Source organism: Cebus imitator, unplaced genomic scaffold (genome assembly GCF_001604975.1).
Source record: "Cebus imitator isolate Cc_AM_T3 unplaced genomic scaffold, Cebus_imitator-1.0 Scaffold39, whole genome shotgun sequence".
Lineage (NCBI taxonomy): Eukaryota > Metazoa > Chordata > Mammalia > Primates > Cebidae > Cebus > Cebus imitator.
Genome location: NW_016107354.1, coordinates 11,707,779 through 11,722,406, shown reverse-complemented (window position 1 = coordinate 11,722,406; position 14,628 = coordinate 11,707,779). Strand labels below are relative to the sequence as shown.

The window sequence follows — 14,628 nt, the reverse complement described above, 5'->3', positions numbered from 1 at the left end:
TATGACTCTGCAAAACTGGTCCTGGAAAAGAGAGTTAAGTCACCTTTTATCTCTTTTAAACAAGAAATGAGATGGTTCTCAGTTGTGAGAAGTTTTACTGAGTTGCTCTGATCAGATGAATAAAATACAGAAGAAAGACAAAAAAGAACAGGGAGAAGGAAGGAAGGGAAGAAGTAAAAAATGAGAGAAAGAATAAAGGAACACACATAACGAAGGATGAAAGGGTAAGTCAACTTGGGAGCTCCAGTACAAAAAGCAAATGATCATGAATAGACGTCATGTGACTTGTTTATCACTCTCCCCTTTCCTGGCATCTTATTTTTTTAAAAAAATTCAGATATTCTTATATATTTTTTCTCCTTTCAGTGTATTGGTGACTACATAAGAAGCAAGGTCACCTCTGTTTTCCCAGAAAGAGCATTTTGCCAAGACAAGAAACTATCAGCAAGGCACAGTGCTTCCAGCCCAAGTCTAACTCATATTGGAATCTTCCTGCGACAATGGTAGTCTTTCTGATGCAGATACTTTGTTTCCACAAATCAAGTCCTGTTCGATCAGGATTCAATATCTACCAGGGACTCACCAAAGGGACTTGTTGCTGATGAGGGTGGGTTTTTTCTTTTGGTATCAGAAATCTGAAGCCACATTTACCATAGCCCCTGGTTTGTGTCTGTGCCTCCCCTCAACTTGCTTTCTCTAGTGTCCTGCATCTTACTTGCATACTTTCAGTGAAAATAAAAATTTATCATTTCTGACCAATTCTGTCAATAACCTATAGCATGGCTCAAATGGCACAAATCTTCCAGGGAAACGTCCACAAATACTTGGCATTCTAACTGAAATCCCCAACTAGGCGTGCTACTTTTCAGTAGGAAGTCTATTTCTTTTCTTTTCTTTTTCTTTCTTTCTTTCTTTTCTTTCTTTCTCTCTTTCTCTCTTTCTTTCTTTCTCCTGTCCTTCCTCCCTTCCTCCGTTCCTTCCTTCCTTCCTTCCTTCCTTCCTTCCTTCCTTCCTTTCCTCCTTCCTTCCTTCCTTCCTTCCTTCTTTCTTTCTTTTTCTTTCTTTCTCCTTCTCTCCTTCTCCTTTCTTTTTTTGATAGAATTTCACTCTTGTTGACCTCCACTTTTGGGTTCAATAAATTACTGTGCCTCAGCCTCCCAAGTAGCTGGGATTGCAGGTGCTCACCACCACACCTGGCTAATTTTTGTATTTTTAGTAGTGATGGGGTTTCACCATGTTGACCAGGATGGTCTTGATATCCTGACTTCAGGTAATGTGCCCCCCTCAGCCTTCCAAAGTGCTGGGATTACAGTGTGAGATGCCAGGCCTGGTGATATTTCATTTTTGAGCAGGATTTGTAAAGAACCATTGGTTCATCATTATCTACTTGGGAAGTTATTTCTTCCCTCTGAGTCTCAGTTTCTTTATATATGATAGAAACATAACAATTTCTACTTCACAAAGTTGCATTGAGAAATAAAAAAAAAATTTGTCTGTTTTCATTCTGCTGATGAAGACATGCCTATGACTGGGCAATTTATAAAGGAAAGAGGTTTAATGGAGAACTCACAGTTCCATGTGGTTGGGGAAACCTCATAATCATGGTGGGAGGTGAAGTAGGAACAAGCTATGTTTTACATGGATGGAAGCAGGCAAAAAGAGAGCTTGTGCAGGGAAACTCCCGTTTTTAAAACCATCAGATCTTGTGAGACTCATTCACTATCATGAGAACAGGGCAGGAAAGACTTGCTGCCATAAGTCAAACACCTCCCACCAGGTTCCTCCCATGACACCTGGGAATTGTAGGAGCTACAACTGAAGATGAGATTTGGGTGGGGACACAGCCAAACCATATCAGTGAAGTCCTAAACACAGTGCCCAGCACATAATCATAATGTGGATTTTCCTCTCCTGATTCCACTTAACTTAGGATGGGAGTTTCTAAGAAAGGCTTATGTTTTGCCCAAGTAGAGGTTTAAAAGGAATATTATTAGAAAGGTTTCTGACAAAGGAGTGGCAAAACAGACTTAACGATTCTGAGTCTGGATATGAAGAAAGTTTTCTGGAATAGGATATGACATCCCTTAAAACAACCTGCTCTAGCAGAAGATAATATTGGAAATTTGTCAATGAATTTTCTTTAGAAATTTCTCCAATAAAAAAATACATGAATGTGGACATCTGGTGAAAAATATGGCATAGTAGTTAAGAGCCAGTCTCACTTAATCCTGAGTCCAAATTCTGTTTCTGGCATTTTCAACAATACCTGAATATATGATTTTACTTCTCTGGCTTAATTTTCCCCTTAGTTCAATGGGATAATAATATGTGAAATACAGGGATAACGTATGAATGAAATATGATATTTATGATGTAGACAACAAACCTTGAGGCTTCTCAGCCTCTGTAATTGTGTGAGTCAATTCCCCATATATCCTATATCTCTCTTTTTCTTTCTCTCTCTCCCTCTCCTCCTATTGGAACTACTTTTGTGGAGAACCCTTACTAATACAGTGTATTTGAAACAGCAAGTATTATTAAGTTTGATAAAGTTAAATTTATTATTTTCTTCTTAAATGATTTGGGTATTTTTAAATATGTGTAATCTATGTAGGACATTTTTATGTGATCCAAGGATGCAAAGATTTTCTCCTATGTTTTTACTTCTGAAAGTTTAAGCTTTAGCTCTTAAATTTGATGTCATATATTTCACCTTATTTTTTGTATAAAGTGTGAGGTAAGGATTGAGACTCATTTGTTTCCATGTGAATATCCCGTTGTTGTAGCACTGTTTGTTTAATAATGTATCATTTCCCTATTGAATTGCTTTGACACGTTTATATAAATTGATACAGCATTTAAGTATGGGTCTATTTTTGGACTCCCCATCCTGTTTCATTCATTTATATGTTTGTTTTTATGCCAACATCACACTGTATTTCTTACTGAAGTTATATTTTAAGTGCTGAAACCAGGTAGTGCAAAGTTCTTCATAATTATTTTAGTTTTCCTAGGCCCTTGAATATAGACTTAAGAATGAGTTTGTTAATTTCTAAAAACAAAGAAAAACACACAAAACAGCCTTCCAGGCTTTTTGTTGGTTACATAATAAATCTATTGGTCAATTTGGGTTGAATGAACATTTTATCAATTTTGACTCTTCCAACCTGTAAACATAGTATATTTTACCAACTTATGTATGTTGTATTTCTCACTGCTGACCACCAGGTGGCAATCAAGATGAGAACAATTGAAATATCTTTCCCGTTTACATGAGTTTCTGGTGTGAGTTAAATTGGGAACTCAACCGTACACAAATGAGAGTATACTATACTGCTTTGTAAATAGTTTTTAACTCAGCAAATATAGTAGAATATTCATGCTAATTTTATTGAATGGATTGTGTTATATCCCAGAATATTATTTTAAAAACTAATTATTGTTAGGCTATTTCCTATATTTGCCTATTACAAGCAATGCTGCAATGAATACAATATCATTGTTTCAATACAATACAATGAATTATCAACATTCTACTCACACTTTTATATCTATAATTCGCAAATTTGAGTATTTCTGTAACACGGATTTCTAAAATGAAATTGCTTGTCAGACAATATGCAGTTTTGTGCTCTTTAAAAAAAAAAAAAAAACCTTTATATACAAAAATAGAAAGAATAGCATTTAAAATCTATATGTCACTCCTTACTGACCTTCAACAAATATGAACAGCTTGTAATCTTGTTTTACTTATCCCCTCTGATTTCACCTCCCCGTCCCCAACAAGTATTATTTTGAAGGAAATCCAAGGCATTATGTCATTTCACCTGCAAATTTATAGGATGTACATTTAAAAGATACGTGCTGTCAAAGTCATGACCCTATATATCTTATCTAAAATTAAAAATAATTCATCATCTATTTTGAGGTAAACACTAGTCATTACTCAAATATGTTTCCCTCCTAATTTTTCTGCTGCTGCTTTTCAGCTTTCTCTTCCTCTCTTCTTTCTCTCCTTTTTCCCCTCCTCCTCCTCCTGCTTCCCAACCTCCTATTCTTCCTCCTGCTCCTCCTTCCTTTCTTGAAGTTTGTTCGAATCAGGATCTAAAGAAGATGCATACAGGAGTGATAGGTGTCTTAAGTTGTTTCTAATTTGTAGATTTCTCTCCACCTCTTTTCTTTTTGCTGGTAATTTATTTGCAAAAGAAAGCCAGTTAGTGGTCCTATGGAGGTTTTTTTGTCTAGATTTTTGCGGCTCCATCATGTTTAATAAGGTCCTGCAACCCTTGTATTTCCAGCAAATTGATGAATGTAGATACAAATAAAAGTTTCATTGATTGCTTTATGAATCATACATACTTTCCTTTTTAACCTATATTTTTCTGACTAGGACATCCATGTGGAATAAAAAAAGGAATTGTATGCTTTTTTAAAAAATAGTTTTATTTTGAAAATTTTCAAAGGTACAAAAGTTTGAAAATAGTATAATGAAATGTCAGTATACACACTAGAATCAACAGTTTTTAATAATTTGAGTCAATTTTTTTATCTCTTTAGTAAGTATTTGACGAGCCATTTGATGTTAAGTTTTGCACATCATGTCCCTTTACCTCATCTACTTCAATGGTCATCTTTTAAGAGTAATATTATTCTTCCTATTTAACCAAAATGCCTTTATCAGAATTAACAGTGAGGAATATCATCTCATTATCCATGTTCACATTCCTACAATTGTCCACCAAATGTTGTAAGTTTTTAAAAAACTTTATGACTTGAAGTACTTTCAGACTTACAGAATAATTACAAATATAGTACTACCCTTTACCCAGCTTTCTCTAATATTAGTGCCTTATAAAATTGCAGTACAATTTTCAAAAGCAGGGAATTAACATTGATACAGTAGGATTAGTTATACTACATGCCTATTTTAATCTCACCAATTTTCTCATTAATGTTCTTTTTCAAGTCTAGAATCCAGCCCCAGATCCCATATTTCGTTTAGTACTTGTCAAGTCTCTTTACTCTCCTCTAAGCTGTCAGTTACCTGTTCATTCCTTGTTTTGATGATTTGATCCTTTAGTAGTATGTACCTCAATTTGACTTTGATTTATTGTTTCAGAATTAGATTGAGGTAATGCCTTTTTGGAAAGAATACCAAAGTACTGATATATCCTTCTCAGTCCATTTGTTGGGATACATTATATTAATATGTGTTATTACTGGTTACGTTAGTCTTGATTACTTGATTAAAGTAGTGTATGACAAGTTTCTTCATTGCAAAGTTATTTTATTCTCTTTGTCATAAATAAATATCTTGTGAGGAGTAATTCTTTAAGTCTTTTCAAATGTCCTGTTTTTATTATGCTTTCTCCTGTTAATTTTACCCTGTAACAATTATTTCTGTGGTTTATGCTTAATATGATTTGCCTTTCTCATTCCTTCTAATTTATTAGTTGGAATTCTTCAAGACCTTTTTCCTCACTTGCTCATTTATTCAATTATTTGTTTCAGTGTTAACTACTGGGTATTATTTTTACTCATTGTGTTGCTCTAATTTTTCCAAGCTCAGCCATTAGGAGTTTCTTCTGGTTGATTTCTGTGCCATTTGACATGTCCCATCATTTATTGAGCACTCTTAATTTCTGTCACCAAAAAACGTTCAAGACTCCTTTTGTATTATCTCTGCTCTTGTCTTTAGAATCAAATGTTTTTTTTCCCAGAGTCCACTGAAGCTAGACCGTAGTCAGCATTACTGTAGTGTCATTGTTTCCTGTGCTCTCTTAGGGACCATAACTAGAAAATATATGCATTTACTTTAAAATATGCACATCTACATTTTTATATTTTCTGGTCGGTCTATCTATTGTCTGTCTGTCTGCCTATCTATCTGCTATCTATCTATCATCTGCCTATCTATCAATTTATCATAAGTATTTTTTTTACCTGTAGTTCCAACTTAAAACCATAGCATTCATTGCTGCTTTTCTCTTTCTGTTATTTATAATTTCTATATCTGACAGTGATAAACCCTAGTCTCATTATCTATATTATATTTACTTGCTTTTTCAATTCTAGTATATACATAAAAATTTCAGAATTGCCAGTTCATATTCCTGTGAGAAACACATTTACTAATTAGAGTATAGTGTGTAAATTTAGTTCTTTTTGTATTTAGCCTTACAATACATAGTCAAATTATATTGTTTTCCAGGTACTTCGGTTTTCTTCTTCCCCATGCCCTGTAGAGTGTGTTTATTATTCACTTTTGATGTAGTTGTTTATTTTTAAATCTGTATTCCATCTAGGGTTTCTACCCTACACCCTGATGGACTTCTTTTTTTAATTTCAAGCTTTGTGAAATATTGCCAGTTATAAAAGTCTGAAATATTGCTGCCTAGAGAAACAGTGTTTCCTCATCATTCCTACTACCCATTATTTATTCTGTCTTCTTCCATTTTCTGTAGGTAAGACATATCATTAGTTCCTGATTTATTCTTCTATTTCTTTTTGCAAAAATTAGCAGATACATAGATACACCTGTGTTTGTTTTCTATCGAATTCATTGTTACACCAAGTGTAGCATACTGTAGGCCCTCTTTTGCATTTTGCTTTTCTCACATAACTGTGTGTCTTGCAAATCATTCCATAACCATGATCTCTTCTTTCTTTTTTACACAGCTGAATAACACTCCATTGTGTGGATGTGTTACAGTTTACTTAACCACTCACTGTTCTATGTATAAACATTTTATATTATTTTCAATATTTTGCAGTTATAAGCAATGTTTTAAAGAATAGCTTATTGCGTATGTAGTGTTGTATTGTTCAAGATGTGTCTTTAGAATAGATTTCTAGAAGTAGAAATGCCAGCTGAAAAAAATAAATACATATGTGGTTTTGTTGGGTGTTATAACTATGATAATATTTCACAAAGCTTGAAATAAAAAAAAATAAAAATCAATCAAGATGTAGGGGAGAACCCCCAAATGGAATAAAAACTAAAAGATAAATTATCTTCTTGGTGGGCTGTACAGTTTACATTTCACTAGGATGTAAAAGAGTGCCTTTTTCCTCACAGCCTCATAAAGAATTCATCATCAAACATAAATGTTTGCCAGTCTATTAAGTGAGAAATTCTGCCTCAGTGTTGTTTCCATTTTCATTCCTCTAATTATAAGTTAAACAGTTTTTATATATTTGAGGGTCATTTTAATATATTTTTATTAATTATCTGTTCATTTCTTTGTCCCATTTTTCTATAGGCCCCCAGTCCTCTGTACCTTAATTCTTAGGATTCTTTATAAAATAGATATATTGGTCCTTTATCTGAGCTGCAAATATTTTCTCTTAGTCATTTGTTTTTTGATTTCCCTTATGGTAACTTGGTAAAGCACTTTTTAAAAATTATGTAATCAACTTTACCAATCTTTTGCCTATCCGGTGCCTTTGGATTCTGAGTCATGGTTATAAGACTCCTTTGAAGTAGCACATTCTTTGAACTCCCTTCCCTGCATTTTGTGTTCTGATCTGCCCAAATACTTTTCGAGTATTTTTAGACTTTGATCTACTTAATTTTGGGGGCAGCAGTTTCACATCAATTTTAGACCCCTTTGGTAACTTTCCTTTTGTCTTCCCTGTGGTTTTTCAATTTGTTTGTTTTTGGTCTAACCGCATTCACAATAAAGTCTTGCTGAAGGATAGGTGTAGAGCAGGAATATGAAAGATCATCAACTGGGATTTGGTGACCTCTGTGCCTTAACTCACAGTTAATGTGAAATTTCAGCCATTCTCTTTCTTCAAGATATGCTGAAGAATGGATTTTGTGTACATCTACATTTCTGTTTTTGTTGTTTTGTATTCTTTTGGAAAAAAATATTGGCAGACTGGTGGCACTACTGTTATCTTCAGGTACCCTGAAGTCTATGGATTGTGCTACTTTTAAATATCAACATTATGTCAAAGCTCATGTTCTCTTTTACTCTAGAGTAGCATTCCTCCTCCACTCTTCATGACATTTAATTTTGTATGGCTATAGGTCTTATAAGAGTATACCAGCTGCAAGCTATATTAGAAGCTGAATGAAGAGACAGGGCTCATGATTCTGAGATAATTGGAGATCTTCAAGCTCAAATTACATCTTTACAAGAGGAGGTCAAGCATCTCAAACATAATCTTGAAAAAGTGGAATAAGAAAGAAAATAAGTTCAAGACATGCTTAATCACTCAGAAAAGGAAAAGAATAATTTAGAGATAGATTTAAACTACAAACTTAAATCATTACAACAACAGTTAGAAAAAGTGGTAAATGAACACAAAGTAACCAAAGCTCGTTTAACTGACAAACATCAATCTATTGAAAAGGCAAAGTCTGTTGCAACGTGTGAGATGGAAAAAAAGCTGGAAGAAGAAAGAGAAGCTAGAGAGAAGGCTGAAAATCGGGTTGTTCAGGTTGAGAAACAGTGTTCCATGCTAGACGTTGATGTGAAGCAATCTCAGCAGAAACTAGAACATTCGACTGGAAATAAAGAAAGGATGGAGGATGAAGTTAAGAATCTAACCCTGCAAATGGAGCAGGAATCAAATAAGTGGCTGTTGTTCTGTACTGGTTTAATTGTTCCTCACCGTGTTTGTGCTTCTATGCCCTATATATTCTGTAAACTAGAAGTCTAAACAATACCTCAGATGGTGTGCTCTGCACTACATTTTTATGTCTTATTATATAATATGATACTAAGTTGTTCCACAATTAGTGATGCTAAGTTTGATGATCAGGAAAAGGTTGATAACCAAAACATTTCCCCATTGTAAAAATGCATAGTATTCTTTGCAGTTAGCAATAATATGTGAAGTGATTCTTTGGCACCATGTGAATATTCTCTGCTTACAAACCCTTTCACTATATAATATATTTAGTAATTAATGTTAACAATTCACAGATAAATTACTATATGAGAGGACTGCAAAATACACTTTTAAAATCACTTTTTCCAAGTTTATTAGCTGACATTCTTTTGTTTAAAAAAAAGCTTTTTTAAAGTTTTCTCTTTTTAAGATTTTATAGACCCAATATAATTTTTATTCAATATGCTGTAATCATATATAGTTAGCATGCTTTTAGATGATCAAATTTTCTCAAATTTGACCATAAGGCACTTCTTCAGGCTATGTGGTGTGTGTGTGTGTGTGTGTGTGTGTGTGTGTGTGTTGAGCCAGGGTCTCACTCTTTCAGCCAGGCTAAAGTGCAGTGGTGCAATCTTGGCTCACTGGAAGTCCCCTGCTCCCCCGCCCCACCACCCAGGCTCAAGGGGTCCTCCCACTTCAGCCTCCCATATACCTGGGACTATAGGGGTGCTCCATTATGCCTGGCTAATTTTTGTATTATTTTATAGAGACAGGGTTTTGCCACATTGCACAGGCTTGCCTTGGACTCTTTTGACATGATGCATCAGTGTTTAAATTTTTTCTTTGCTTAAAAATGAATTTAAGATTTATCTTATCATTTTCTTCCTCAAACTGAAGAGTCAGTCTTTTCTCTATGGAACATTGTTTTTGGTGTAGATTTATTTATTATTTATTTATTTATTTATTTTTTCAGTGGAAAATAACTTGCATTGAGACCCCACCAGCTGCAAAATCTGTTCCTGGCATTAAGCTCCTTCTTCCTTTGCAATTCAGTCTTTCTTGAGTGGTCCCATGAATGCTTTCTTCTCCTCCATGGTCTGGAAGCGGCCATGGCCAAACTTGGAGGTGGTGTCAATGAATTTAAGGTCAACCTTCTCCAGAGCCCGCCGCTTGGTCTGCACCAGCAAGGACTTGTGGAGGGTGAGCACCCGCTTCTTGGTTCCCACAACACAGCCTTTCAGCATGACAGTCATTGGTCACTTCACCATAGTGGACAAAGCCACACAGAGGGTTGATGCTCTTGTCAGACAGGTCATAGTCGGTGGAGGCATTGTTCTTGATCAGCTTGCCGTCCTTGATAAGGTAGCCCTGGCCGGTCTTATAGATCTTCTTGTTGATCTCAGTGCCGTGATGGTATCCTTTCTGCCCAGCACGTGCCACAGAGAAGGCCATACGGGCAGGATGCCATGCGCCAATACAGGTCACCTTGCGCAGGCCTCGGTGGGTCTTGCGGGGCAGCTTCTTGGTGTGCCAACGACTGGTGACCCCTTTGTAGCCTTTGCCCTTGGTCACCCCGATGACGTCAATCCTCTGGTCCTGCCCAAACACTTGGTTCACAGGTACCTGCTGCTCCAGCCTCTCACTGGCCCAGTCCAGCTTCTCGGGCACACTGCCTTCATTCACTTGGATCTCCGTCAGGTGGGCCTTTTTCTGGCGCAGAGGAAGCAGGCGCATCTGGGTGTGGGCAATGACGCGGATGACTTGGCAGTATTTCTTCATGCTGCTGAAGTCCTTCTCCAGCTGCTTCTTGCCATCCTCATCCTGCCATTTCTTGCAGTACTTGGTGAAGGCCTTCTTCTTAGATTTATGCCAGCTCTTATAGAAACGCCTTTTGCACTCATTGCTGATGTGCTTGGCGAAGACAGTCTTGAAGGTCCGGAGGCCTCGAGGGGTTTCCATGTAGCCCACAATGCCCACAACCACCATGGGTGGCGTCTCCACAATGGTCACAGCCTCCACCACCTCCTTCTTTTTCACCTTGGATCCTGGCCTATCGACCTCCTGCATGATATGGGTCATGCCAGCCTTGTATCCCAGGAAGGCTGTGAGGTGGACCGGCTTGGAAGGGTCATCCTTGGGGAAGCTCTTCACCTTCCCAGGATGCCTGCTGCTGCGCTTCCGAGGCAGGAAGCCGAGGGACCCATGTCTGGGAGCGGAGAACTTCCTGTGAGACATCACGCCGTCAAATCCAGCCGGTAGAGAGTATTTATTTGTTTATTTATGGGGAAACCTATTTAGAAGCCAAGATCTGGGTGCTATATGTCCTTATTTATAATAGGTTGTAATTTCTTCTTGACACTTTCAGTAGATACATGCAAGACATTAAATAATCATGAATTCATGTGGATGGTTCTCTTTCAAATTTAATAATACAACTTAAAAATATCTTTAATTTTATATTTTTATTTGTTAATTGATAATTTTCATTCCTAATATAAACATATTTATGTATTTGTATAATTGAAATAGTTTCAAACTCAAAATACCAACATTTCTACTAATAGTAAAACTACAGAGTGAAGTTTAAGGTATCTTTGCAGTTCTTTTTATATTTAGAACATACCACACTAAGTTTATATAGAATAATATGCACCAAATCATTTGAAATAATTATTTTCCTTTTATTCAGTTTGATTTATTTAATTTACAACTTTTAGTGTGATTTTAAAATTTTTTGTTTTGTTTTGTTTTGAGGTGGGGTCTCACTCTGTTGCCTGAGCTGGAGTGCCGTGGTACAATCTCAGCTCACTGCAACCTCTGCCTGCTGGGTTCAAGTGATTCTCCTGTCTCTGCCTCCTGAGTACCTGGAATTACAGGTGCCCCGCCACTACACCCTGCTAATTTTTTTGTACTTTTAGTAGGGATGGGTTTTCACCATGTTGGCCAGGCTGGGGTCGAACTCCTGACCTCCTGATTCGCCTGCCCCCTCAAAGTGCTGGGATTACAGGTGTGAGCCACCATGCCCACCGAGCTCTCTTTTTTATGTTTAAAACATTTGCAAGGTTTAAAAATCAAAACATTACTGTCAAAGAAGACATATTTCCATTTTTCTTTTTCTGGCTCCATCTACCACCCTTAGGTAACAATTTATATTAGGGGTTTCTTTCTTTGTAGTTGACAAGTAAAACTTTCATGTATTTATAGTGTTCAATATAATGTTTTGATATAGGTATGCAGTGTGGAATGACTATATCAAACTATTTAACATACACATAATCTCACATATGTTTTTGGGGTGAAAAGACTTAAAATATACTCAGTAATTTTCAGCTATACAATATATTGTTATTAACTCATTGCCATGACATACAACAGATCTCTTAAACGTATATCTCCTGTCTAACTTCCTGTTCCTTGATCAACATATCCCCAATACGCCACCTGCCCCAGGCTCTGATAACCACCATTTTACCTCCTGTTCCTATGAGTTCAACTATTTTATACTATGCATATAAGTCAGATCATGTAGTATTTGTCTATTTATTCCTGCCTTATTTTCTTGACATAAAGTCATCCATGTTCATCCATGTTGCACCAAATGACAGGATTTCTCTTTTTTTTTTTTTTTGAGGAATAGTATCACATTGATACTGTTGATACTACATTGTCCTTATCAGTTCTTCCAGTGATAGACACTTAGATTGATTCCATATCTTGGGTATTGTGAATAGTACTGCAATGGACATGGGAGTGCAGATATCTCATTGACATACTGATGTCATTTTCTTTGGATACATATCCAGTAGTGGGATTGCTGGCTCATAGATAGTTCTATTTTTAATGTTTTTGAGGAGGCTCCATACTGTTTTCCGTAATGGCTGGCCTAATTTACGCTCCCTCCATCCCACAGTGTGTAGGTGTTCTCTTTATCCACATTCTTGCAAACACTTGTTATCTCCTGTCTTTTTGATAACCGTTTAACAGGTGTGAGGTAATATTTAATTTTGATTTTAATTTACATTTCTGTAATGATTGGTGATTTTGAGCATTTTTTGTATTCCTGCTTTCCATTTGTATTCTTCTTTTGAGAATGACTGTTCAGATCCTTTATCTGTTTTTAAAAATATAGTTATCCATTTCCTTACTCTTGATTTGTTTGCATTCCTTATTTTTAGATGGTAACCTCTTATCATATGCATGATTTGCAGATATACTCTCCCATTTTGTCCTATTAGTTTTTTGTTTGTATTTACAGTATTTATTTTTTCCTTCACAATTTTTTAGTGTGTATTTCCTATAAACAAGGACATCCTTCTGCAGAAACTCAATACAACCTTCAAAATCAGGACATTAACATTGACACATTTCTCCAATTTAATCCTCAGATAACGTTCAAGTGTTACCAAATACACCAATCTTGGTTTTTGTAGCAAAAACACCTGGGTAACAATCACACATTATGTTTGTAAAATTTCTTTAGTATACTTTGAACTTGGATAGATCTTTAGTCTTTTCATGGGTTCTATGTCTTTGCTACTTTGAGAATTAGAGTTATTTAGTAGAACGCCCTTCAGGTTGGGTTTGTTCAATGTTTATTCATGATTAAATTCAGATTATGCATTTTAAAGCTGACTCCTATATTATTTTTACAACACGTTCAATCATCCTTTGAGAATTTTGTTGCTTTCTAGCATAACCAAATGTTTCAGGATCACCTTGGACATTTCCTGCTTCAGTCTTGCCATTTTGTGTGTGAGTGTGTGTACTCACATTTATATTTATTTATTTCTAGATCTACCTATGAAAAATATTTAGTTCTATTTACTACCTCCAATTTCAATCAAACACGAGAGGAGTCATTCTAGGGTTCTCCTTTAGAGAACTGTAACTCCCATCTTCAACTGACGATTATCCTTAGTGTTTGTTTTCACATACTAATTAAGCCTTTGTATATAACCTATCTCTCTCATCACTCCTACCACCCCATCACCCCTTCATCAATGTGTATAACCTCCTCATTCCTCTCAGAGCCCCAAACAGCAAATCAGCTGCCGTCATCACAGCCTGCAAGAATGACGTTCCATGCTCGTAATGCCTCACATTTAGTCTCTGACACTTCCAGATAATTTGTTTCCCCATGTGAGTCTGAACTTCACCCTGGCCAGCTCCATCACTCTATGCCAGGTCACGACAAGTTATCTTCCCTTAGCCCAGGGTTAGCACTATGTGGGCACTCTCTTCACACCAGTTGGGCTCAAAAACTCCATGTCATGTTACCACCATGTGTATCCACACTCCTTGACACACTGGCTCTCATTTCTTCCTCCAGGCTACACCTTGTTGGGAATGTAATCATCACCTTGTTTGGGCTCTGATTCTCCATGCTGGGTTGGCATTGCATAGATGCCCTCCTCGCCTTCTTTAGGATCCAATACCTAGTGCCAGGACTACTTTCATCCTGTGTGAATGCACTTATGCCATTTCTATCATTCTTGGACTAACTCCCCAAACCAAGCTGTTCGCCCATGAATTCACCAACTCACTCTGTTTGGGCTTTGAGACCCCTACTCAGGGATGTCCTTTTTTTGACAAATTTTCTTTGATCTGCTTGGCCTTTGAAACCTCACACTGAGTCACCCCTCTGCATGGATTTTTGTTCACACACTCGGATTCTCTAAAATTGGTGATTTAGCTGATTCCAACAAATTTTAAAGTGTAGATATTCATTATTATTTTCAAATGTTATCGAATATTCATAGAGAATTCTTCTCTGACCCATATGTACTGAGAACTGTGTTTTGCTCGCTTAGTTTCCAAACACTTTGGTGATTTGCTGGTTTTCTGTCACTGAGTTCTACTTTAAGTCACTATAGTCAGAGAAATACAATATAGTCAGAGAAATACATTTAGACTTCAATCCTTTGAAATTAATTTCATCTGCTTTAAGGCCTAGGATATGTTTCATTGTGAAACTCTTCCATGTACACTTAAAAATGTGTATTCTGC

General features: G+C 36.4%; 1 protein-coding gene across 1 annotated transcript; it reads right to left on the bottom strand.

Moving 5' to 3' along the window:
- Positions 1 to 9,586: 9,586 nt before the first annotated feature.
- On the bottom strand, positions 9,587 to 10,879 carry LOC108302318 (60S ribosomal protein L3-like). Its single transcript, XM_037737561.1, is given in 2 exon segments — positions 9,587 to 9,870; positions 9,872 to 10,879. Coding segments are annotated over 2 exon segments (1,185 nt in total). The 5' UTR covers positions 10,858 to 10,879; the 3' UTR covers positions 9,587 to 9,671.
- Positions 10,880 to 14,628: the final 3,749 nt, after the last annotated feature.